Source organism: Elephantulus edwardii, unplaced genomic scaffold (genome assembly GCF_000299155.1).
Source record: "Elephantulus edwardii isolate Elephantulus edwardi_28Jun2011 unplaced genomic scaffold, EleEdw1.0 scaffold00125, whole genome shotgun sequence".
NCBI lineage: Eukaryota > Metazoa > Chordata > Mammalia > Macroscelidea > Macroscelididae > Elephantulus > Elephantulus edwardii.
Window position 1 is genome coordinate 5,333,819 of NW_006399875.1, and position 25,655 is coordinate 5,359,473.

Sequence of the window (25,655 nt, forward strand, 5' to 3'; positions counted from 1 at the left end):
CCACCAGACGCTCTGCCGGAGAAGGAGGCGCAATATCCTCCTGTACCAGTCAGATCTGATTTGACGGTACACACACACAAAATTAAAAAAAAAAAAAATGCAGAGAAAAGAAAGAAAAGCTCAACTTGAGGTGGGCTGAGCGAGCTCTGGTAGCGCTATCCTCGGGGAGTTACGCATCCCTTCCAAGGGCCCTATCTCTCTGTCGCTTTATACTCTCTCGCAGCTCCGGGATAGCAAAATGGGATCAACATAGTGGGTCAGTTGTGAGTCAATTCCAACAGAATGACAATGAATCTGGGGTTTTCAGTCAAGTGGGCCCAGTGGAGGGGAGATCGGCCAGCTCTCCCTCCCAGGGAAGCACAAGGAAGTCTCTTCCTGCCTGGATGTGGCCCTGGTTACAGAAACCCTGCTTCTTTCTGCCAAGTAGGGCAGGCCTTCAGGCTAGCCATCCCCAGAGCCTCCTTGTCTGAGGGTCCTTGTCACTCACTGCTCATGTGGGATGGTTATTCCTACAGCTGTTGTTACAGAGTGGTTCAGAATACAGGAGCCACAGAGTGGTTCAGAATAGAGGAGCCACAGAGTGGTTCAGAATAGAGGAGCCACAGAGTGGTTCAGAATAGAGGAGCCACAGAGTGGTTCAGAATAGAGGAGCCACAGAGTGGTTCAAAATAGAGGAGCCACAGAGTGGTTCAGAATAGAGGATCCGCACTCCGGTATGAAAAGTGGCTGCTTTCTCAGAGGTGGAGCACCAGGCCTTGCTTCCAAGTGTTGCTGGGGGAAATCGTTAACCTTTCTGCTGGCCAACGGGAGAATACACAAACTGCTCACAACACTCAGGGACTGCAAAGAAGCCTGAGTGGAATGAGCTTATCAGGTAGATCAAGGCTTGGAAACAAGCAGGCCTTGTCCGTGTTACGCTGTCAAAGGGATCTTTACAGGGACTAGGGGGGTCGAGGAACCAGCAAGAGCATTCTGCAGTGGAGAAGCTGATGCTGGACCAGAGCTGAGCCAAAGGCAAAGAGGAATGAAAGCTACCCTCCCTCCCATCCATCCCCACAGGCACTGTCTCCACATCCAGGGGGAAAGGTCCCACCTCTCCTCACACAGAGGACACTCACACCCACTTTGCATCTGAGATGCTGAGGCAAGTACAAGGGCAGACCTGACCTCCCCCAACGCTGGCCCTGGGGCTGTATTGACACACTGTCTGGGTCAATGACACATAGGTCTCAAGTGCCCAGCAGGCCTTGAGACCAAAGCTTCTTTCCCAGCAAAAGCCACCTGAGGCCTCAGTCTGTGAGTGAGGACTTGGGAACCAGCCCAGGCTCCCTCTTCCAGATGAAGAAAAGCAGGGTTTGGGTTTCTGAAGACAAAGCCCAGCCAGGTGCCACCGACAAAGAAGGCAGATGATCCTGGAGTTCCCAAGCACCTGTAAAAAGCTCAGAAAGGAAAAAAAATAAGTCAGAAAACTGGCAGGTAACTTTGTCAGACACTCTCGAGTCCAGTAATCTCAGATGACACTATACTGCCATAGGTCACACGGAGAAACAAGTTTATGGTCCTTTGAAGTGAAAGACAGGGAGGATAATGAAGAGAGAGGATGGGAATGTCAGTGGAGGAGGCCCTGGCTGGAGGCACTGTCCGAGTCTGCTGACACAGTCCAGCACATCAGCATCAAGGGAGGCTGGACACCCAGGCCTGGTGTTGCCACCAGCCTCACAGGCCCATCTGAATGGCCCTCTGGAGAGGTGGTTCTCTCAACCGTGCAGGAATCCCTTCCGCTCAGACCTGGGCTGCACAGCGCTGTGACTCGCCTCTCTCCTGTCCCTGCTCCAAATTAGCAGCGATTCAGCTCCAGGGATGGATACACCTGCACCCCATCATTCCAGAACCCACTTGGAGGTGGGGATGGGGGTTGCAAGGGATCTCAGGTTGACAAAATGAATGCACACTGGGCCTGGCTCCTCAGTGCTGGTCTTCAGGCTGCAGGTGACAGAGATAGCTGTGTTTCCAGACAGCAGAGGGGCCCTATAGTTGGGCATCCCTGGTCAGGTCAGGACATGGGGTGAGCAGGATCTGGGCAGTCACAGATTTCTTGACCTCCCCAGGCAGAAGGCTCTGTGGCCTGGATCTGTCTGTGGGCACCCCTCAGCCTTGAAGTTCTCACTTAAATGCTTGTCCCTTATCCAGTGTCTGACTGTCACCCCGGAGTAGTTAGAGATGGAAAACTGTGTGAGCATTCATGAGAGGAAGGTCCCCGAAGACTAGACAGCCAAGAGAGAAGTGTGGGAAGGACCCCAGTACTTAAATGTCAGTGAGCTTAACATACTTGGAGGGCTGGGACAGCCGGTGCTTGCGCACCCTACCAGCAGGCAGGGAGCCCAGGGCCTAGGGCCCAGGACTTCCCGATTCAGACCAGAGAGAGTGAGTGGAGAAGGAGGGCTGGCTTCCCGCACAGCGCCTCTGGCCCCAAAAGAACACCAGGGCTGCCTGGAATCCTGGCAGCGGGCCAAGTCTGGTGCCAAATCAAGGCCAGCTGCCTTCCTGCTGCTGTCCAGTCATCCCCAGTGTCCGCTTGGAGTGCGTCTTCCCCCGCCTTGCCAAACCCGGCGTCCCTGTCCCCGCTCCCCAACGCCCCCACCTCGCGGGCGCCCAGCTCTTCCACCCGGAGCTCCGCGCGGGGCGGCAGCGGAGGGAAAGTTGGGTAGCGCGCGGCGCCGCGGGGGAAAGCGTTAATGGGCGGCCGGGTGGGAGCAGCGGCGCTCGCTCGTCCACGTCACACCCGTGCGGGCTCTGCTGACGACCGCGGCGCCTGGGGACGCCGGCGCGCTCCGCTCGCCAGGTGCTCCGCCTGGAAATGTCTCCATTAGTTGTCGCCAGCTCCCCGCTGGAGCGCGCGCGCCGAACGGCCGCGCGGAGCCCTCGCGGGCGGCCGGGAGTGGCCCGGCGCCACCGCAGGTAGACGAGGCCCCCGCGGCCGCCCCCACTCCAGGGCTCCAAGACCCCTCCCCCCTGCCGAGGAGGCGGAGGCTCCGCGCTTCCGCCGAGGGGCGCGGGCGGCTGCGCGGCGACTCCCTGGTGCGTCCCGGCTGTGCTCTGCTCACCGTAGCCCCGGCGCCCAGCGGCGCAGCGGGCGCGTCCTCACCGCAGGTAGGAGTGGGCTGGGGCGCGCAAACTTTGCGAGAATCGCTCCCGGGCCGGAGGGGACAAAGTTTGCTGCCCGCCAGTGGGGTCTCTGGAGGCGGCAGCGCTTACTACAACTTGCAGAAAAGCTAGGCGCGAGGAGGGCAGTGCTGGGAGCAGGGCGCCGGGCAGCGGGCCTATGCGCGGGACGCAGTGGTGCGGTCCAGGCGCCCCGTCTGTGCGCCTTCGGACCTCGGGCGGCGCCCCGAGGGAATCACGAACCCGGAGAGCAGCTAGGGGCTAGCATTTCGGGAGGAGGGAACCCGTGTCTCCCCCTCCGGGTTTTGGCTAGGACGCGTGGACTGGTTGCTAATGAATGGCCCGGGCCGCTCTGCGTTGGCGAGCGTGGCACCTCTGAGCTCTAGAACGCAGCTCACCTCGAGCGTCCGAGCGCAATGGGCACAGGCGCCCCCCAGAGCTCGGGCCTCTCTCTGTCTCCCAAAAGAAGGCCTTGCCTGGCCCTGGGGAGCCGCCCTCGCTTCTTGGCTGGGGTCAACTTGGCTGCGCGTGAGGACCCTGCAGGGCTTCCGTACAGCGGGGTAGGGGTGGCCCCCAGGCCTAGTCTGAGAATGCCCTGGGAGCCCTGAGCTCAGCTGCTCCCAGGAACGAGGCCTCATCAGGAGCCACAAGAAGTGTACGGCCTGTCTGCCCATCGTCCCTCCAGGTTCCGCCAGCCCGAGGTCCCCCAGCTGGAGTCACGCTGCCATCACCCGCCCGAGGAGAAAAGGGCGGCCCTTAAGCATCTGAGGTTTCCCCGCTAGTCATCCTCTGACCCCTCCGAGGCCTGCTCAGGCGCCCTGGCCCTCGCACCTTGAGAGCCTAGCAGGCTTATGGGACCCCTCACGAAAGCTGATCGTTTCTAATGTTCGCGGTTATTCTTCTAAGGAGTCTTCGCTCTAGATGTCCTTAGAACCCTCCCTCAAGGGACCCGACTGGGCACCTTGCGTCTCTACGGTGTAGCCAGCTTAGCTGAGGCTGGATGAGGTACTGACAAGCGCGTTCAGGAGAAGGGACCTAGGCCGGGTCTCAGATCAAACCGTTCCATGGAAGCGCACTGGGACGTGGGTGCCCCCAGTGCGGGTTGATGGGCCTGGGTCGGCTGTCACGCTGTAGTCAGGTACCCTCTAGTGTCCCGGCCCCGTTGGAGACCGCTAAACTCATCCAGTGTTTAGGATTGAACAGCAGGGCCCGAGGGAGCTGTGAGTGGAAGTCGTTCAGGGGCGCGGAGCCTCCTCAAACAAGGGAGTCAGGACCAGGCCCCACGCCACCAGCCTGGACCTGGACCCCAGGAAGTCCAGCGTCGGATGCAGCGCAGCCGCTGGCAAAAGTGGAGGATCAGGGCTTGAGAGTCGTCCCAAGAACACAGCAAGGTCGCGCCAGTGGGACCTTGGAGAATCTGTTTACACACACCCACCAGTAAAAAAGAAGGTGGGCATGAGAACGTGGCCGCGGTGGGCAAAGCAAAGCTTTCCTAACCCCTCCCCCTGCGCCCCCAGGGACAGACTCAACTGTCTGCGTGAGTGGGGAGGGGGACACTGCTGGTGCCCCTGCTCCTTGGGTGACCACGTCTGTTCAGAATGCGAATGGCGGGCGTGTTGGGGAGGGGGAGGCGCGGCCGGGGCTCTGGGATGGGCAATGAGGCGCGCAGGCCTGGGCCTCAAGGACTGTGCCCAGACTGAGCCCAGAGGCTCAAGGCCTTTGGGACTGTGTCTTAAATTCCTGGCTGGAACCAACGCTCACAAATCAGGGACCCAGTGACCCTCACCCGCCCCAGATGGCGCTGAGCTCTGGGGCTGAGAAGACAGGTCACTAAGGAACACTGCCCTCTTGCCACCATCCCGCCCTGGACCGCGGCCGCCCAGCGGCCTCGCATCGCTCCCGCTCCCGGGTCTCCTAGCCAGGCAGAAAGAGAGAGAATTGTTTGTAAACAATAAATAAGAGAAAGTCCAGGACTGTTCAGCGTAAGGCGAAAAACTGGGGGATAGAGAGGGAGGCTGGGGGAGGGGAGGCGCCGGCGGGAGGAGCGAGGGCTGCCGAGAGTCCGTTCCACCGAACTGCCCGTGGCTAGTCGTCGCTTATTATTTACAGGAAGGTGATCTTAGCAATTCAGGTGAGAAAGAAAGAAAGCAGCACGGCCGCCACGAAATCAATACAGAATTCCCAATTATTAATGTCATTTGACTCGTGTTCTTTATATATCTCTCCCGGCTACAGACGCTAAAGTGTCTGAATAATTTGCATGGAGCGGCTATTCATTATTCCCGATGGTTTCCTTTTGCGAGCGGCTCGGACGTGGCCGGCTGCGGTCCAGCGGGATCGGAGAACTCGTATTTTCATCTGTAAATTAAAGCAATTACGCAGCAGATATGATATGATGTGTACGGTGGTCTCCAGATAGTCATCAATCACCTTCCAGCGAGCTGTCAGAGCGGGCAGATTTCGTTTCTGGGAGGCAGGCTTGCAGCTGGGCAGAGGGTGAGGACGTCATCATTAATTAGAGGGTGACCCTGGGGCAATTCACAGGTCTGAACCCAGGAATCTTTCCGTGCAAGTCTGCGCAGCGCCAAGCGCGGCTCCCCTCCCGGCCGAGCGCGGGGGGCCCAGAAAGCTGCCGGGGCGAGCCCAGGCCCCGCAGGGCGGCGCGAGAGACAGGGAAGCAGCCTAGGCAGCGCGCGTGGCCCTCGGCCTGAACGCCTGTCCTGGGTTTGGGACCCGGGCTAGAGCTCCGGGCTGACATTAGTTGGGCCGCCTGAGGCTGCGCACCTGGCTCCCTCGCGGGGCCGGCAGTCAGGGAGGCGCGCGCACGGAGCAGGGAGGACAGTTGGGCTGTGCGCCCCACACCCCTCCCAGGCTCCCAGCCTCAAGTTGCCGGAGGAGGAGCGGGCGGGGCCCGGGTCGAGTTGGGAAACCGGCTCCCGGGAGCGCACAGGGACGCCTAGCAGTCCCCAGTTTGGCCGCATGGGGCAGGGGGCGGTGAAGGAGGGCAGCCCGCCAAGGAAAAGGGGAGGGGGAGAAGAAAGGAGGGCTGCGAGCCAAGTGAGGCCTGAAATGGCCGGGTGGGGGCGTTCCCTGGGGGACACTTGGCTGCGGATGCGTGACAGAGCTGGTGGCCAAGCCAGGCCAAGAGCCTACGGTACCTGGGCCACCGACCCCCGGAGCGGCCGCCTCGAGGGGCAGTTCCGAACACCCACACATCTGAGAATAATTGGGGCTCCAAAGGTGGACACTGTTGTGGTCGCCATGGGTTCTGGAACCCAGGAGAGGCCTGGGTTTCAAATCAGTGGGAACGCGCGAGGTGATGCCCCAGGGAGGCATCTCGGATGTCGTATTGAACAGTAGCCACCAATGCGTGTGAGAGGACGCAGGGCCCCGCGCTGCCCCGCTGCCGGCTCCCACGGCCGCGGTGGCTGGCTGCCTGCCGCGAGGGCCCGGCTAATTTTAACTGTTGATTACATCTTAAATGAAGACTCACTCGTGTGTCCCTTCATTCGTCTCATTTGTAATTGAGACTAATGATTACAGTGGGGTGGTAAGGAGCAGCTGCTCGTTAATTAATTTCTAATTAAAAGCACCTCCTATCCTCCGGTGACTAAGGAGAACTCAGCGTTCGTCCGGGCCGATATTGATTACTCGGATGGATTTCATTTGTGAAAGCCCTTTGGCCCCTCCGCCCGCCTCGCGCGCCTGACCAGTCCCCGCCCCGCCCGGTCCAGGCAGTGCGCTCCAGGCACGAGGAGACCGAGGACCGAGTGACCCGCGGGACTGTGTCCTGTCGCGGCATGGGGTTGACGTCAGCGCCCCCGCCGCTCAAACCTGCGCACTTCTGAATTGAAGACTTTGCGCGGCTCCTTGATTCCCCCACCCCTCCTTTTTATTGCAAAATATGTATTTGTGTCGCTACAGAGAAGCTGTTGGGTCCCAGAGTCCCCTGGAGGCTCCGAAGGGCGAGGCCTCTGAAGCGCACTTTCTGACCAGGTTCAAAAAGTTTGCGACGCGCGGGAGAAAATTAACAGCGGGTTCGACTTCTCCCTCGCAGCCCCTAGGAGTCCACAGTCCCGGAGCAGTGGCTGCGACACGCTGGCCCCCGCGCCCAGGACCCTGCCTTCCCGCTGCTCTGGCTCTGGCTCAGACCCGCCATGTCCTACCCGCAGTTCGGATACCCCTACTCCTCGGCTCCCCAGGTAAGGGGGCCCCATCATGCGTACATGCAGCTACTCCGAGGACGCAAGGAGGCTGCGCCCCAGAGACACCTGGGAACCCTGGAAAACAACACTTAGAGCTAGAAGCGATGTGCGCGCAGGGAGACGCGCAGCTTGGCAACTTCCTGCGGGTGGGAAGGCAGGGTGCGCACTCTGGCCCGGGGCAGGCTGGGTCCCGGGTGGCTGGAGAAGGCTTGGCGCGCACGCGCTTGAGTAGGAGGGGAGGAGAGAGACGCGCGGCGTGAACCGCTGGAGGCCCCGGAGATACTGCACCCCGCGTGGGCGGAGCGTGGGGTGCGCTGAGGCCCAGGGCCCCCACCAAGGCGCCCAGATGCCCCGCCTTCCTCGAAGCCCCTCTCTCCTTGCAGTTCCTGATGACCACCAACTCCCTGAGCGCGTGCTGCGAGACAGGCGGCCGCACGCTGGCCGAGTCCGGGCCCGCCGCCTCGGCCCAGGCGCCCGTCTACTGCCCGGTCTACGAGAGCCGGCTGCTGGCCACCGCGCGCCACGAGCTCAACTCGGCAGCGGCGCTCGGCGTCTACGGGGGCCCCTACGGCAGCTCGCAGGGATACGGCAACTACGTGACCTATGGCTCCGAGGCGTCCGCTTTCTACTCACTGGTAAGGGGTGGGGCGCCCCACAGCGCTCCCCGCCCCAGACCTGTCCGGTGATTCCAAACCCACTCTCCCTGTCCTCGACAAACTGGGGCCAAGAGTCTCAGGGGCCTTAGACTGCTGTGGGGATGGGGGCAGGCACACAGTTTTGAGCCAAGGCTGCTAGTTCGGGGCATGAAGACGAAGTGTTTCAAGTATTGGTTGGTTCCGGTTCACGCTAAGTTCTCTTCGCATCTCTTGCGTGGCCTGCGGGCACTCACCTTCTCCTGCACCCCTTCTTTCCCCGCTTCCCCTGTTCCTCTTCCCAGCCCCTGCCCATCTCTGCCCACCCCTTCTCCACTTCTCAGGACCTTCCTCTTCCTCGCTCCTAGTTCAGCTGTGACTCAGCCACCCGTCTCCCTTCCTCTCTTGACTCCCTTTCCATAGAAGCCCCTCTTTCTCCTCTCGCTCCCTCCCACCCCCTAGCTCCTCCCCATTTTGCTCTGCTCTCCTTACTCCCGTCTCCCTTGCCCAACTCTCCCTCCCGCGCTTTAATCTGTCATTTCTCCCCCCCCTCCCCAACCGCCAGTGCGCCCTACCTATATGGCTTCCAATTTCTTCCCATACCTTCCCCCCCAACACCATCCACCCTGGACCCCTAGTCTTTCCCTTCCCCCACTCCATCTACCTCCTCCTCTCTTCTGCCCCTCCAACCCCCTGTCACCTCGCCCCGGCTGGAAAGTGGGGAGGGAATGGACCAGAGAGGCAGCAATTTAAGGGTGCCCAAAGATCAACGGGAAGCAAGCTGGAAGGAAGGGTCTAAAGGAGGACTCAGGCTGAGTCTTGTGCCCCTGAAGTTGCGCCCCCAGAATTGTCTTTTCTTACAGAACAGTTTCGACTCCAAGGAAGGGACAGGGTCTGCGCATGCGGGTCTGGCACCCGCCGCGGCCGCCGCCGCCTACTACCCTTACGAGCCAGCGCTGGGCCAGTACCCTTACGACAGGTGAGGGGCCAGGGGCTGGGAGGGTGCCCTCTGCCAGCGAGGCCATCTGACCTCCCGCTCTGCCCCTGCCAGCCTGCCATCTGTGGGAGGTAGGAAGGTCGAAGGATGGAGACTCGCACTGGAGCAGCCTGTGTGGTGCCCCTGTGCCAGTGGGAAGTTCAGACAATTTCCCACCTGTCCCTTCTACTCTTCCCGTCTGTACCTCCAAAAGTCCTGGCTGAAACTGTTTGCCAACGGACTCGGTTATGACAGGCCCTGTGCGTTCAGAGCCGCTTCCGATGGCTCCTCACCTCTAGAAATACATCCCTCATGTGTCCCCACCAAGCATTCTTACCCCCTCGCTACACCGCCACCCCCCCCCCAGCCTTCTCAGTCCAGGACCTCATGCCCCAGCTGATTAAACTCGTAATCAGTTCCCCTCCAAGGGCGCTAATGACCCTTTAGGCCAACGAGTGGAGTGGCAGTTTTGAATTGCTTCTCAGGGTTGTATTTTCATAATTTCCGAATCAAAAAGGTAGAGGACAGGTCTTATGAAGGAACTGGAGGAAATGCAATCTCTGCGGAGCGGCAGAGCCCTCCCCTGGAGCCTGGCGCGCCCCGCCTTGACGCGACCAGCTTGGGTAGGAACCAGGGCCTAGCTTTGCCCACAAGGCGCAGATAATAGTGTCTGAGGCAGAAAACCCTGCCTGGGACCTGGGCCCACCCCGGGTGAGCACCGCTATGTGCTTCCCGCCCTAAACGCTGCCCCGCGCTGGGGAAGCGCAGGGCCCGCGTCCGCCTCGTGCTCGGGGCGCAGGGGCTGCGGCCGGCGCCCATTGCCGAGCCTGTCTCCAGGTATGGAACCATGGACAGCGGTACGCGGCGGAAGAACGCCACGCGCGAGACCACCAGCACGCTCAAGGCCTGGCTGCAGGAGCACCGCAAGAACCCCTACCCCACCAAGGGCGAGAAGATCATGCTGGCCATCATCACCAAGATGACCCTCACGCAGGTCTCCACCTGGTTCGCCAACGCGCGCCGGCGCCTCAAGAAGGAGAACAAGATGACGTGGCCGCCGCGGAACAAGTGCGCGGATGAGAAGAGGCCCTACCGGGAAGGGGAAGACGATGAAGGCGAAGAGGAGGCGCGGGACGAGCCTCTTAAGAGCTCTAAGAGCGAAGGTGAGTTGGAAGCCAGGCGCTGCTGACTGGAAGCAGGGAAGCGGACTGCGGCTTCCAGTGCCTCGCCCTCTTTTGGGTGTAGGAGCCGAGGGCACTTATGAAAGAAAGAGAAGGCGCCGTACTAGATTGGCCCAGTGCTCATGGGGACATGGCGGGGGACCTGAGCATGCGTGAAGAAAGCGAGAATCACGCTTTAAAACACAAGATGCTCGCCTCTTCTATTAATTTGAAACTAGAATTGGTTGGCACCATAAATTTCTCAAAGGGTTAGGCCCCTTTGAGGAGAGGAGGGTTGTGGGAGGGGATGGAAAAAGGCCTGTGTAGCGCTTCCCACAGAACTGGGTATCAGAAGGTTGTGTTTAGGGTAGTGCAACAATTTACCTGCCTTCTGCCTTTCTTCCTCTACCGGTTACCGTGCATCCAGCTGAGGTCGTCAACAAAGAGAAGGAGCTTGAGCTCAGTGACTTGGACGACTTCGACCCTCTGGAGGCAGAGACCCCGGAGTGTGAGCTGAAGCCGCCCTTTCAGCCCCTGGACGGTGGCCTGGAACGTGTGCCCGCTGCCACCGACGGCCCTGGTGCCCCAGGCAAGGAGGCCTCCAGCGCCTTGCGGATGCCTATGGCCACCGGTGGCGGAGTGACACTGGACGAGGACCTGGAGAGGGCCCGCAGCTGCCTCCGAAGCGTACCTGTGGGGCCAGAGCAGCAGCCAGGAGGCACTGGAGCTGGCCCACAGAGCTGTGAGGCCAAGCTGGGCTTCGCACCCCCAGGGACAACCCCAGGCCTGGAGGCCAAGCCACGCATCTGGTCCCTGGCGCACACAGCCACTGCGGCCGCGGCCACCGCTCTGAGTCAGACTGAGTTTCCTTCGTGCATGCTTAAGCGCCAAGGCCATGCTGCCCCTGCAGCCGCCTCATCTGTGCCCTCTGTGTCCTCACCCTCAGCCCCCGCCCCCACCGGTGCGCTGGACCGGCACCAGGACTCCCCGGTCACCAGTCTCAGAAACTGGGTGGACGGGGTCTTCCACGACCCCATCCTCAGGCACAGCACTTTGAACCAGGCCTGGGCCACGGCCAAGGGCGCCCTTCTGGACCCAGGGCCACTGGGACGTTCGTTGGCGTCTGGCACCAACGTGCTCACCGGGCCCCTGGCGCGCGCCTTTCCCCCTGCTGCGCCCCAGGACCCTCAGGCCGGGGCTGCAGGTAAGGAGCTCCTGGCTTTGCCCAAGGCTGGAGGCAAGCCCTTCTGCTCCTAATGCCTATTGGTGGAGGCCCCTCCCTCGGACCTGGGAGCTCTGATGCTTGGGCAGGGAGCTGAGGTTGGATGGCGACCCCTTTTTCCACCCAGTAAGCAAAAGAACACAACAGCACTTGGCAAAGCCAAGAAGGGTGTCTGAACTCTGGTCTGCAGAGGCTGCAGACAGACCTATACTCCTCTGTGCCCAGATTCTCTGCCACTACCATCCCGAGCTCTGCATTCTGAGCAGCAGGAAGCCTGCCTGTCGCATCCAGTTTACGTCCAAAAGTTTACATGGAGAAGAAATTTCACTTGGGAGGCTGTTTTGTGTTACTCTTTCCGTTTGGGTTGGAAGCATGCAGATCTTTCCTACAAAGACTCCTGGGGCTGCTGAGCTTCTCATTTCTCTCTCACACATGCTTTTCACCCACCGCACTCGTCCGAGTTCACACTATTACACACTCTTGACTCAATTACAGAAAAAAAAATGTATGTTCACACCAATAATTGCCTGCTTTGGAGGCTAATATAACCAATAAAACCGAGTGATGGTGTCTGCATTGCAAAACAAACACGTTGCAAAACAAGGGATCTGAGAACCTGGAGGAGCAGACCTAATCCCCAAGGGGGTGGGAGGGTATTGATCCCCAAGACCACCTCAATAAAGTCGCTTTCCGAACCCAACCAAAACTTTCACTAAGTCCATTTTGTGAAGAGCAAGTCTTTCAAGTTTGAGAATTGTGCTACTTGTAGAAAGAGGAGAGCCTTAACGTTTTAGGAGTGCCCTGTTCCCAGAATGTTGTGAAAACAGGGGTCTCTTTATTTAGATTAGAGACGTTTAAGTGTTCTAGATTATCTGGGGAGCATTCTGGGGGTATGATCCCTAGAGAGCAGCACTGCTAACTGTCCCTCTTTGCTGATTCGCGTCGGGGGAGGGGGGCTCAGAGGGAGAAAGATGGGCCATCTCCTCCTTCACCCCTTACAACCTGAAGGGGAGGTGGGTCCCCACTGGAGAAGAGTCAGCTATGAGCTGGTTCCTGCTCCATGGTCGTAAGCTTGACTTTTGAGACAATCTCCTTGGAGGGACCCTGGTGGCCTTGGCTGTCTCCTCACCCCCTCTCCCTGGCCCTCAGGAGAGGCTGCTCCTGGAGATGGCGGCTGTCAGGGGCTGAAAGGAGAGTAAGAAGGCTATGACAGGGCTGGTTTAGGGAAAGAACTCAGGAGTATCTGGAAGGAAGCAGTCCTGGTCTGGTCTAAGCCGGCCAGCCCAGGTTCCTGCAAAGTCCTGGAAGCAGTTTTGCTCAGAAATCCCTCTCCACACCCTAGAGCACTCTGTTAGACCAAGTCCATTGGCTACAGGCTGCTCTAATCTGGCGCGCACCCCCACCCCTATCTCCTCATGAACATGCTTGGTCCTCATCCCCACCCCAGGCGCCTATGGGCTTTAGGGATGCCCAAGGGGATCTGGTGAGAACAGCGCACTGGACTCAGGTTTTGTCCCTCCTGCAAACCCCGTAGATCAGTGGTTTGCTTGGTCTTAACCAAATCCCCAAGTGTTCCCTGGAACGACTTTAGACCATCAAGTGTCCTGGACACGGTAAGGAGACCAGGTGATAGTGACACTTACCAGGACGCAAAAAGAGGCAGAGAGGTCAGCTACAGACACCGCCCCGCACTCAGATTGGTGGGCGACCTCTGAGGGACCTGGGACGTTCTTAGGTGCACCTAGGCCTGAGTGCTGCCCAGGGAACAGCCCTGGGAACAGCCCTGGGAACCCGAGCGCTCTGCAGTGCGGGCCTGATGTACTGGCCAGGGAGGTTTTGGGGCAGGGGTACACACCACACACCAGGGAAGCCAGCAGGATGCCCCGAGTGGTGGGGGGATCCCCGGACCCCGAGCGGCGGGACCTGGCCGCCAAAGAGCCAGAGCCCTGCCCTCGCCGGCCAAGCGGTAATTGGATTGTATCCGCCCGCGCGCTGTCACCGTATTGACTTTCGCTCTCTTGGATGATATTATCGAGATTCGGAAGCTCGCCGCTGATGTGCCTGTCAAAAGGCTGCGGCGGAGCCCCCGGCCTGGCGAGCGAGCATCAGCCAAGATAATTTGAAGTGAAATTTTCATTTTGACAGTAAACCCCTCAATTTCTAAAGGCTCGGCGCTCCGAGAGCTCGCTGGCAGGGGGAGGCTTTGCGGAGAGCCCACGTCTTAGACTGAAAAGGGCAAAAGAACTCGAATTAGTTGTAATAGATAAAAGGGCAAAAATAAAGAGTCAAGGGTACTTGACAGTAATAGCGCGGTGGAATCTCGAGGGAGATGCGCCGCGGCCGAGGCTGGGGCGCCGGGAATGTTAATGCGCGAGGGCGGCCGCCCCGCGCCCCCCGCCTCAACCCGAGACAAAGCCGGACAGCTTCGACACAATCAGCTTTGCGAAGTCAGGGATGAGAGGCTTGGGCTTAGCCAGGGCCCGGCCACAGACAGCGTGGCTGGGTGCTGAACCCCGAGAGCGCAGGCGGGTGGCGCTGGTCCACGGGGCGGTGGTGGGACGCGCTGCCCTGGAGTCCTAACCCCTTTGCTTTGGGCTGGCCCTAGGCCCACGAAGCTTGAGCCGCTACCACGCCTATTTCTTTAGGGGACACCAGGCTTGGGGTCGGCCCCAGAGGTGATCCCACCTAACCCCGTGGTTCAAGGCCCTGGGAATCCCAGTTTGTAGGGAGAGTAGATTATTTGAGTGAACTCTGATAATGTGTGACATGGAGACATCGTCAGTGACGTATATGGAGGAGAGGATGGTACCGCAAAAGAAGCCCCTGAAGCTGGGGCGTCTTTTCAAACCATGCTTGCCTCAAAGGGGTACACCCAGCACCCTGCCCGACTCTCGCGCCCATCTTGGTGGGGAGCCACGGTGAGCCCCGCAGCGGCGGGCTTGGCGAGCACTGAGGACAGTGCCAAGGATCTCAAGGGTCTCCCTGGACACTGAGGGGGAAGCTCCTTTTCCGTGGGGTGCGGCCAGGGAGGAGGGGGCCACCTCACCCCGGGAAGCTTGTCAGAAGATGAGCTGCAAGACGCGGGAAGGCAGGCCTGGAGCGCAGCCCCTGGCCACTCAGCCGTGGCAAATTCAAACACTCAGAGGGGAGGGGGCTGCTAAATTAACGGCTCTTTTTACATAGAGCCCAAATAAAACTGTAATCAGCGGCGCGTTACTTTTCATTAAGTGAATCTGACAGAAGCATATTCAGACTCGACAAGGGAACAGGCGCAGGAAATATACGGCTCTGCCGGCCGGGCCGCTGCGCAGATAATTCCTTAAGCTCCATTAACAACTCTTAGCCGCAGGAAATGGGCTCCCGGAAAACGTCTCCAAATCTAAAAGCTTTATCGACCCCTCAAACCGCAGCTGATGGTTCCATTTTTTTGCCCCCTCTCCTTTCTCTCTCTCTCTCTCTTTTTTAACTTAAGGGAGAGGTTCCAGCCAAGGTAATAGACTTTGACACGACACCTTCTTAACTAGAGAGAGAGAGAGAGGGCCAGGAGAAGCCAGCCCTTAAATGATATTTAAAAGGCAACCAATTAAGATTTAAAGTGGTCGTCTCCAGAGATTATGGGGCGATTTATGCCACCTCCGATTTCCCAGGCATGCCTGCAGAACAGCGGTGAGGGAACTCTTCTCTGGTTCTCTCTGAAGTTTCACACAGACAATGGAAGGAGAGAGAGAGAGAAGCAGGCAGTCTTGGCACACTCCAGCCATTCTCGGTGGGTGGAAGACTCAGGTTGAAGAGAAGGAAGGCCTGACACTCCCAGATTCCAGCCAATGGCTTTCCGCCTTTTCCCCAGGGCAAGACAGCCCAGGCTGTGGGTTCTGGTTCCTCAGCAATGTTGTCATCGCTGGTCGGTGCCATCAGCCTGACTCTGCCATCAGCTATTCAGTGCCAGCAGCTTGCCATCTGCCCTGGTCTGGGCGGTCCTCCACCATTGCTGGAGCGATGGTCACTGTGCACCTCCTGTCAAGAGCGTTCTTCCTGGCCAGACCTGCAACATTCAGCTGAACTTAGAGTGTCCACCTCAGAGGGCCTCTCTGGAGAAGGAAGGATCGCGCTTGAACCTAGCAGAGCCATTTCATGCCTCAGTTCATTTGGCCACCGCCCTGAACCAGGAAACAGAACGTTACCACTGTCTCGTTCTTGTTGCTGTGTGTCACCATCGAGTGATTGACTAAACAACTCAGTTTTGTTGAGTGTCATTGAGTCAACCACAGCCCAAAGCTACCCTGTAGCCAACAGTGCAAGGCCTTGCCCTGTCCTGAATCATCCTCACAAGCTCTGCCATGGTTAAGTCCATTGCTGCAGTCACTGTGTCAATCTGTCTCATTGAAGGCCTTTCTCTCTTTCTCTGACCCTCAAAAAAATTAATTAATTAATTAATTTTTTTTAAAAGTATTCTTCCGCTACTTTTCTGACCCTCCATCTCTCACAGTGGTAGGGGATTGTGCTGGTTCAAATCTACCAGCTGCTCTGTGGGAGAAAGATGTGCAATCTACTTCCATGTTATCTGTTGTTGTTATGTGCCATAGAATCACCTGTTACTCATAGAGACCCTATTAGCAACTGTGTTATTTACTGCCTCTGAAAACTCACTGGAGGGTCAGCTTCAACTCATGATACACAACTAAAGCCTCTCCTGACAGCATGCCCATGTCTGATGCCAGACCAAGTCTCCCCACCCTTGCCTTTTGGGAAACACGCTGATTGCACTTGCTTCAAAATGGACTTGTTTGTTCTTCTGGCAGGTCATGGGATAGGCAGTACTCTTCTCCAACACCACAACACAAAGACACCAGTACTTCTCCCTCTTCTGCTAGGCTTCTACTGTCCTGCTTTCAAATGCACAGGAAGCGACTGAAAATACCGTGACTTGGATAAGGTGCCCTTTAGTTTTTAAACTGACACCCTTGCTCTTTAGAATACTGGAGAGGTCTCTGACAGATTTTCCCAAGGCAACATGTTGTTAGGTGCCATTGAGTCGTAGATGACTCATAATGACCCAACAAACAAAAGACCTGAACACTTGTATAACTTCCATTGTTTCTCTACGTTCAGTTTCTGGAAGCAAGCTATTTTGGAAGTGGGTACCACTCCTGCTTCCAAGCTTGTTTTAATCCACCGAACACTGTCCACCATGGGTAACCATTATTGTGTTTGACACATCAGTCAACATATCTTTTGATTTTTCAACTGCTGTTGATTGTGGATCCAAGTAAGATGAAATCGTTGGTAACTTCAATCTTATCTCCATCTATTCTGATGTTGCCTATTGGTCCAGTGGTGAGAATTTTTGTTTTCTTGATGTTAAGAATCCATATTGCAGGCCGTAGTCCTTTATTCTCTACAGCAAGTGTTTCATGGCCTCACTTTCAGCAAGCAAGGTGGCTCAACAATGGGTGATCGTGGATAGCAGTGGAGAAGTTACTGTCTAGTACCACTGAGGCAGAGAAACGTCCCAATCTGTTTCCTTCCCCCTCTCAAGTCATCTTCTCTTCAAAAGTGTCAAGAGAATTCTTCTATTTTCCCTTTGTTATCAAGGGAGCTCCAGTGGCCTAATGGTAAGAAACTGTGCTGCAAATCCAAACGCATGTGGTTTGAAACTACCAGCTGTTTCACAGGGGAACGGTGGACAATCTTCTCCTACGTGGTTTACTGTCTCTGTGCACCAGAGAGCTGGATAATGACTAAAGATGATAGAGGGAGAATTGATGCCTTTGAGCTGTGGTGCTGGAGAAGAATATTGAATATATCATGAACTGCTAAGAAGATGAACAGTTTCAGCCTGGAGAGGGTTAAACCAGGCTGCTCCTTGGAGGCAAGGATTCTGAGGTTTCATCTGACATACTTTGGACATGTTGCAATGAGAGGCCAGTCCTTGGAGATGGACGTCATGCTTGGGAGGGTGGAGGGACAGCGCAGGAGAGGAAGACCCTCTATGAGGTGGATTGATTCAGTGACAGGGATAATCAGGGTGGGTGTGTTGGAGACAGTGAGATTGGCACAGGACAGACCAGGGTTTAGGGCTGTTGTACATGGGGTCACTATGAGTTACAGGCAACTCGACGGCACATAACAACAACAACAAAAACCCACTAGAGGGTCGGCTATGGGTTGGTTTCAACTCTAAGGCACACAACAACAACTTTGTTATCAGGTGCTGTCAAGTTGTCTCCAACTCAAAGTGACCCACACACCGAAGAAGAAACTCTTGTCCCGTCCTGTGTCGTCCTCACAATCTCTGCTGGGCGTCAGTCTGCTGTGCCCTCACTCACTGTGCCGGTCCCACATCATTGAGGGTCTTCCTCTTCTTTCATTGACCCTCTACTTTCCCAGTCTTGATGTCCTCCTTCCTTGAGACTGACCTCTCCTGACAACATGCCCACCGTATGTGACAGACAGTCTCCCCATCCTTGCTTTTAAGAAGCACTATGGCTCCGCTTCTTCTAAGAAAGACTTGTTAGCTGTTTTGATGGTTCATGGTAAACTCTATGTTCTTCACCACCACAATTCAAAGGCGTTAATTCTTGAGTCTTCTGTATTCATCATCCAACTTTCTTTCTTTTTATTAGTAGAATCTTATTTTTTATTCATAAAAAAAAATTTGAATCAGATACAGGAAGGGTATTGTGTCTGTCCATCTAGGTCTGGCTTCTACCCCATGTGGTTTTGGCAGCAATAAAGGATGTGGAGTAATGCTCTCACCCACCCACCCCCAAAAAAATGGTGTCTGTATAATGGCTGCCCAAGGTGGACAGTGTTTGGTGGAGCTCCCAGTTTAAGACAGGTTTGGAAGCATCCACTTCCTAAACCACATTCCTCTGGAAACTCTGTGAACTTGGAGAAACAACAATAGTTATAGAAATGCTTCAGGCCTTTTGTTTATAAGATTCTAAAAGGAATGATAGTAGTGGGAATAGAAGGGTTAACCAGTTGCCATTCTAACTCAGGGCAAGAGTGTGTAGAATTGTTTTCCACTGGGTTTTTGTTGTTATTGCTGTTGTGTACCATACACTGACTCAGCACTGACCCCTCCAGCAGGTTTTCAGAGGCAGTAAATCATGAAGAAGGAGCTTGCCCACCTTTCTCCTACTCCCTCGGAGCAGCTGGGGGATTGGGTTTTTAGTGACTGATACTTTCTTCCTCTTCTCCTCTAATGAGACTCAAACTTTTAGGCTTTTGATTAGCAGCTGAGAAGGTAACAATTTGCAACCTCCAGAGAATTCAACAGCAAGGTAGGACTTTCAAAAGGCAGCAGCATCAAAACACCTATGAGAGATCATCTTACCGCAGCCACAACTGAACAGCAAACAACAAATGCTGGCGAGGTTATGGAGACATTGGAATCATTCGCTGCTGGTGGTATTATAAAATGGTGCAACCACTATGGAAGGCTGTATGGCGCTTTCTCAAAAAGTTGGAAATAGAGATACCATTTGACCCAGCAATTCCGCAACTGAGAATACACCCTAAAGAAATCAGAGCCTCAACTCAAACAGATGTATGCATAAACTCATGTTTATTACTGCAGTATTCACAATAGCAAAGAGATGGAAGCAACCGTAGTGCCCATTAACAAATGAATGGATAGAAAAACTATGGTACATTTACAAAATGGAATACTACGCAGCACTGAAAAACAATGAAATAGTAAAATATTACAGTACATGGGGGGACTTGAAGACATTATGCTAAGTGAATTATCTCAGGTGCAAAAGGATAAATACTGCTACATAACACCGCTGTTAAAAAATAAGACAGACATGAGACGGTTGGGGAGAGAACAGGTAGTGGGTAGATTATGAACACTGCATTAGCTCAGACGAGGGGAAAAACTGTCTGAAAGGAATATATGATTGTGCATTATGTATATGAGAACAACCTAGAGTAAGGGGTGCATTTTGGGTGAGTTGGGAGAAGGGAAGGGAAGGGGATAGAAAATATTCAACAATGAATAAATAAAAAAGGGGGGAAATTCAGCAGCATATGGCAGGAAGGCGATTAGCTGAGCTGGCTCTTCTACCTTTGCTCACCAGGGTACATTGCATTATTTAAAAATGCTTATTCATTATACTCATCACTTCTTCAAACCAGTGAAGGATAGTGCTTATGGAGTCCTGTGTTCAACGATGATGTGAAAACTCACCTCCCCAAGCTCATGCCTTTCCTCCTCTGGCACTAACTCTGTTTTTAGGGCCTCTCTTAAGGCCTGGACAGTGCTTAGGGGTTCCCTGCCCCACCCAACCTTCCAACAGAGGTAAAAGCAAAGTTGCGTGAGAGAAATAGCAACTCCAGGCTGGTAGAAGGCATGAGAGGAGTTTGCAGGAGGATTTGGAAGTGCTCTGAGAAGTCCCGAACAAGTTAATCCCAAATTGTCCATCTTCACCAGCCTCCTCTGAGTTGACGACACTGCCCATGGCAGGCAAGGACACCTCCTGTATATGGCCTGGGCTGGGTTCTCCTGAGCCAGCAAGACTTTGACCAAAAAAAGCAAGAGAAGGGGTAAGGGAGATGCTGAATCACGGGAAAGGACAATGGGTCAGTGCAGCAAGTGACTCACTGTCATTTTCTTTAGAGCAGAGAGTGAACTCCAGGAAAAGAGCAGAAAGCCCTCTCAGGGAAAAATCAGGGAGGTGACTTAATGAGAGGCCACAGAGTGCTTGAGCCCAGGAGAAGCATCGTGTTTGATCTGGGAACAGACACTATTTTATGAAGACAATTCACATCCTTTGAATATGTAATCAAGAAGGACCGGTGTGTGGAGAAGAGCTTCGCGCTTAGTCCATGGGGTTTCTGGAGTCAAAACCAAGCTAATAGCGGAACGCACCCGGGAAATAAACAAGCATGGAAAGGAACCCCAGCTAATTCTAGGTTGTGGTTCAGCCTTCTACAGAGAGTGTACTTGCAAGTCCACTGGGGTTGTGAGAGTCAGAGCCAGGGTGCAGGCAGGTGGAAACATGGTAGAGTTTGTAAACCAGCCCAGCATGAAGTGGTGAGGGACTGAAGAAAAGCACTCAGACATCTCCCTCAAAGAAAACAGCAGGAGGGAAACAAAAGGGTGGGAAACCAAGCCTTTGCACATGATGCTTTAAGAGCCCCGAATGACTTAGTTAGACATGGCAGAGAGAACTCTTAGCTAAGCTTCTGTGTCAGGAACTGATATTCAGGCTAATAAAACAGGAGCATATATGGCGGATGTCACCTGTGGGTGCCACAGGCTAGAAGCAGGATACCTTGCCAAGCCGGCTATGGTCCCGGCACCTGCATGCCAGGTCTTACGCTCAGTCCGATCAAACTCCTACTGGTGGTTCCAGGTGCCTCACCTGGTGGTGTTCTGGCCACATGGGTTGTTCAGGGCACCTTCTTTGGGGACTTTGCAGGCTACAAGATTCTCTAAGGATGGTCAGTGGCTGCAGGGAGGAGGTTTTTCCTGAGGTCACCTGAAAGGTGTCAGTGCCATGTGGTTTGTCGCTGTCCCCAAAGCGGCTGCTGCTTGCACTGGTTCAGACAGGAGGGTGGAGAAGTGGTCGTGGAACAGAGACAGCACAGAGCAGGTGTGGGTGGAAATCGCCTGTGCCCTCCTGAGCTGAAGGCTCACGGAATGCACAGCCCTGGGGAGGGGTCGGCTGCTGCGAAAGGATCTCAGGGCCATTCTCAGCCGAGACGTCCTGCAGGCTTCTGAGCATCACGATTACATTTATTTGAGAATTCTCAGGAGAGCAAGGTGCATCCTCATGGCTGAGGGCAGATGGAGTGGGGTGGGGGTGGAGCCCAGCAGCAGTGGGTGGAGGCAGGAGGGAGTTGTATTTGGATGGCGGTAGTGGGGTGGTTGGGAGGTTTACCATTGGAGCAGGGGGCAGAGATGGGGCCAGGGAGAAGTGGAGTGACCCTGTAGTGACCTCCCTCTAAACTTGCCAGAAGGCATCATCCAAAGGCATCTATTTCTAAAGGGAGGGAGAGGGTCCGGAGCTCTGTCCGCTGGAAGACCAAGGACGGAGAGGCTTTGTAGAGTTCAGGGCACTGCAGCTCCTTGGTGGCACACAGCGGGGGCTGTGTCCCAGGAGAGATTCCATCCATCTGAGTGGGACAGATGACTGAGCTGGTGGGACAGAGTGACTCAGAAGCATTGCAGCTGATGTTCAGAGTTGGTGTAAGAGAGTCACAAGCACATGAGACAACCTCTGTCCAGCCCTGGGGACTTGTGTCACGTGCTGGAGCCTGAGAGCGGAGGCCGCCTCCTTCCAGCTCTGGGACTTTTGCCTGTGGACCTAGAGACTCATGCCTGCTCTTTCCATCTCCAGGTCCATGCTACCCTGGGAACTCAAGGCAGCTCCTTCCAGATCCTAGGAACGTGAGCCAGCTCCTTCCAGAACTGGACTTCCACCTGGGAGCCTAGGGGGTCAGGATGCCTCCTTCCAGCTCTGCCTCAGGTTTGCTCTTTCTGTGAGAGGCTGTTTTCAGGAGGACAAGTACAAGTGGTCCTGGGAGTAGGAGTGGGAGTCCAGGTCCTTCCATTGGATGTAGCCTCTGGGGTCCTCATCACAACACTCTCACCCGAGGTTTCTCAGAGCAGCCCTGAGATCCCTCCCTGGACTGTGGAGGCTGGATGTGGGATTCTCTGCTTCCCAACTACTGTCTCCACATGGATTATAGTCTCATAGTCCTAGTGCATCTCACAGTGATTAGCGTTCACAATGGGACTACAAATAGGACCTTCATTAATGAATTTGATAATAGAAGCTCTCTTTTCATGGAACATTAGCCCAAGTTCAAGATAATCAGCCTGAATACAAATGCCAGCTTTGCAACGGTGCTGGCCTAGGGCAAGAACATCATCTATATCAGCTAAGGATGTGGGCACGCCACTCAGGGGGGTTAGTAGTCCTCTTATCACAGCGATTATGAACATGTGTGTATACACACACGTAGGCATGTGCACGTTTTTTTGTGCATGCATATGGATGGGGTGCACGTACTTAGAAGCATGTATATACAAACATGCACATGTGTATGTGAGGGCATATGTACGTATGAACGTGCGGGGCACACATGCATGCATGCACGGGTGTGTATGTGTGTGGTGCACATGTTTGCATGCATGTGTACATATACATATGTTTGCACACACGCACACTCAGCTCCTTCGGGTCACCATAGGTCCACAGTGGTCTTACCTCCCCTTCTGTGGAGTCTTTGATGTGGGCTCTAGTGAATGGCTTCCAGCCGCCAGTAGAACAACTAAAGTTCTGGCTCTTTCTATGTTGACCCTTCTTTGTAATCATAGGATCCTAGAGAAGGAGGTTGAGATGCTGAACGCAAGAGAATTTCTTCCCTGGGGGTCCCCTCTGGACCTTTGTGCTCGGCACCCTGATGTAGCAGACGTCCGCACGATTTGCTATGGGAAACCAGCTGTGGGTCCCTGTGGTATGAGGATGTCCCTCCTCCCCACAAACACACACAGAGACTGCTCCAAGGATAGACCTCGAGAAGCTTAGGGACCTCAGAGTGCCCCAGGTCACTCAGTGAGAACATGACAGGGCCCCGAGCAAAGGGCAAGGCTAGGAGTTGTGCAGCAGACTTAAGAGGGGACAGATGGAAATCCAAAGTAGCTGTAAATTTTCATTGGCATTAATAATTTTAAAAAAAAAAGAGGGGACAGGACAGAGGGTAATGAGAAGCTGCAGGTGTACCTTCCATCAGCTCCATCAGGGAAGAACACGAGCCTCGCCCTCTAGGAAAGCCCACAGCCTGGGCGTGACGGTTCTTCCTCCCTCACCTCCTTTACCTGGAGATCCATTTACCTGCAGAGTTAGATCTCTTGCTACTGGCTGAAGTGGGGATGGGGGCCACATAGGTTCAAGGAGGGAACATGATGATGACAGTCAGGCCATGATCAAGGTCAGAGTTGGAGGACAGTCCTGGGGCAGCTACGATTTGGAAGCCAGGCACAGACTGACCCTGCATCCCACCCCAAACAGGTTTCAGATTGCAAAGGTGCTGCGCTGTCACTAGGTACAGAGAGAGGAAGGAATCCACAGAGCAGCAGGTGAGACACAACAGTCACTCAGAGGCCTGGGGTACTTTCTAGTGGTAGTTGTTGTTGTTAATGCCATTGAGTCGAGTGTGACTCATAGCAACATCATGAACGACAGATCTGAAGCCTATACTATCCCGTGCCATCCTTATCTCATCCAACACACTTGAGCCCATTGCTGAGGTCACTGTGTCAGTCCACCTCATTGAGGTTGTTGTAGTCGTGTACCGTCTCTCACCTTCCAGTGGGTTTTCAGAGGCAGGTAATTGCGTGGGGGGAGATTGCCCATCTTTCTCCTGCAGAGCAGCTGGTGGATTCAAACCGTGTGTCTTTGGGATTACAGCACAACTTCTTGCCACTAAGCCGACAGAGCTCTCCTATAAACACACAACAAATGGGATCCCTCATGAGCTAAAGTGCCAATGACCCACCAATTTCACAGGACAGGGAGAAAATGGACAGTGAATGACAGGACGGAGTACGAAGGGATCTGATCATATCTCCTTTCTTTCTTTTTGAAATAAGATGTCATCTTGGAAGATTTCTGCTGTAGAAGTACAGGGAGGAGGACGCATGTGTGGTGCAGCACAGAAAGGACCGAGAGCGGACTGGAGCCCAGGCAGGGACTGGCTTGGTGGGAACACCTCTCCCCCTCAGCTGGGGCTGTGCTTCTGCTGTGCTGAAAGCTGGCGCACGCCTGCGCAGTTAAACGGGCCAGCAGTCCAGGCGCCTGCATTCCGGCTGCAGACCCGTGATGCCGGGCGTGTTGCTCTTATCTTGATGTCTTTCATTTTTGCACCATTCTTTCACCCGCCCCTGCAGGCACAGCCAGCTGATTGCGGGGTTATCACCACCTCCACAACCTTTTCACCTGTGTTCAGAGCACAGCCCACCTGGCAGGCTGCAGGGGCCTTCTGCCTGCTGGAGTCACACAGAGTGAGAAAGTCCCCGAAGGAGGACTCGGACTTGAAGTCAATGAGGAAATAACAATTTTCCTCTTCTCCTTCCCCAGTTACGCAAATTATGTTATTCTATTTTAGTTAAAATGCCTCTAGAAGTCGTGTTGTTCATTTCATTTTCGGGTTTCAAGTGCAAATAAATGTATTACCTTTCATATTTCCCCTCCTAATATAACACAAACACCCTTTTTTAACATCTTTGCAGGGACCTCTGGTGCTCTAGTGGTAAGAGCTGTGCTACAAACCCAGAAATCACATGGTTTCAATCCACCAGCTGCTCCCAGGAGAAGGATGAGTAATCTCCTACCAAGTGAAAACCCACCTCTGAAAACCCACCGGAGGGTCAGCTACGAGTCAGTTAGACTCGACAGTCTCACAATAGCAATATCATTTCTGGGGAGCTCTGGGAGGTAGGGAGTTGTTCTGCCATCTCAAAGATGCATGGTTCAAATCCACCGTGTACTCCTCGGGAGAAAGATGAGCAGTTTCCTCCCATATGATTTACTGTCTGTAAATACCCAGTGGAGAATCACCCATGAGTCACTTAGCAAGTCACTGACAAGTCACAAGTGAGTGAGTAAATATCTTTCTGCAGACCAGCTGCTCCACAGGAGAAGGATGGGCAATCTCCTCCTGTGTGAGTCACGGCCTCTACTTTGGTAGCATAGTGTGTAATATGCCAGGCTGCTAACACATAGATCATAAGTTCAAATCCAGTAACACTGTGGGAGAAAAATGAACAGTTTTCCGCCTTAAAGATGCAGGTGTAACGGCAATCAACAACAACACAGTGAGTATGACAGTTAAGGTCATGACTGAGTGAAAAGCCGATATGCCACGTGAATTTTCACTCAAATCACAACAAAATTAAATGCAAAAAAAATAAATAAATTTAAAGCTTTTCAGTCTCAGAAACTCAATGAAAATTTGCCATGAGTAGGAATTAACTGGACAACAGTGGAATATAGTGGGTTGCCTGTCTTAAAACTACAAAACTTGGGAGCTCTGGTGGCCTAATGACAAGAAGCTGCCCTGCAATCCTGAAGGCACTTGGTTCCAATCCGCCAGAAGCTTTGCTTGAGAAGGAGGGGCAATCTCCTCCTGTGCCAGTTGGATCTGATTCTACAGTACACAACAAGAAAGGGAAAAAAAAAACCCAAAAAACAAAAAAAAAACCAACAAAAACAACCGCAACTAGGAAAAAAAAAACCTTACTACTGTGGAGTTGAAATTGAGTTATAACTGACCGTTTAT

The 25,655-nt window shown here is 54.6% G+C and overlaps 1 protein-coding gene across 1 annotated transcript; it reads left to right on the forward strand.

Moving 5' to 3' along the window:
- The first annotated feature begins 2,840 nt into the window (after positions 1-2,840).
- Positions 2,841-11,392, forward strand: IRX4 (iroquois homeobox 4). Its single transcript, XM_006893163.1, has 6 exons — positions 2,841-2,958; positions 7,220-7,364; positions 7,751-8,002; positions 8,863-8,978; positions 9,813-10,138; positions 10,563-11,392. The coding sequence occupies exons 2-6, from the start codon at positions 7,320-7,322 to the stop codon at positions 11,390-11,392; spliced, it is 1,569 nt and encodes a 522-aa protein (XP_006893225.1). The 5' UTR covers positions 2,841-2,958; positions 7,220-7,319.
- The last annotated feature ends 14,263 nt before the right edge of the window (positions 11,393-25,655 follow it).

Bases quoted from the DNA above. Each gene is read 5' to 3' on its own strand.
- IRX4 (XM_006893163.1), top strand. From the start codon at position 7,320: ATGTCCTACCCGCAGTTCGGATACCCCTACTCCTCGGCTCCCCAG. The intron at 8,979-9,812 runs GTGAGGGGCCAG...GCCTGTCTCCAG, and splicing joins GGCCAGTACCCTTACGACAG to GTATGGAACCATGGACAGCG. The intron at 10,139-10,562 runs GTGAGTTGGAAG...CCGTGCATCCAG, and splicing joins TAAGAGCTCTAAGAGCGAAG to CTGAGGTCGTCAACAAAGAG.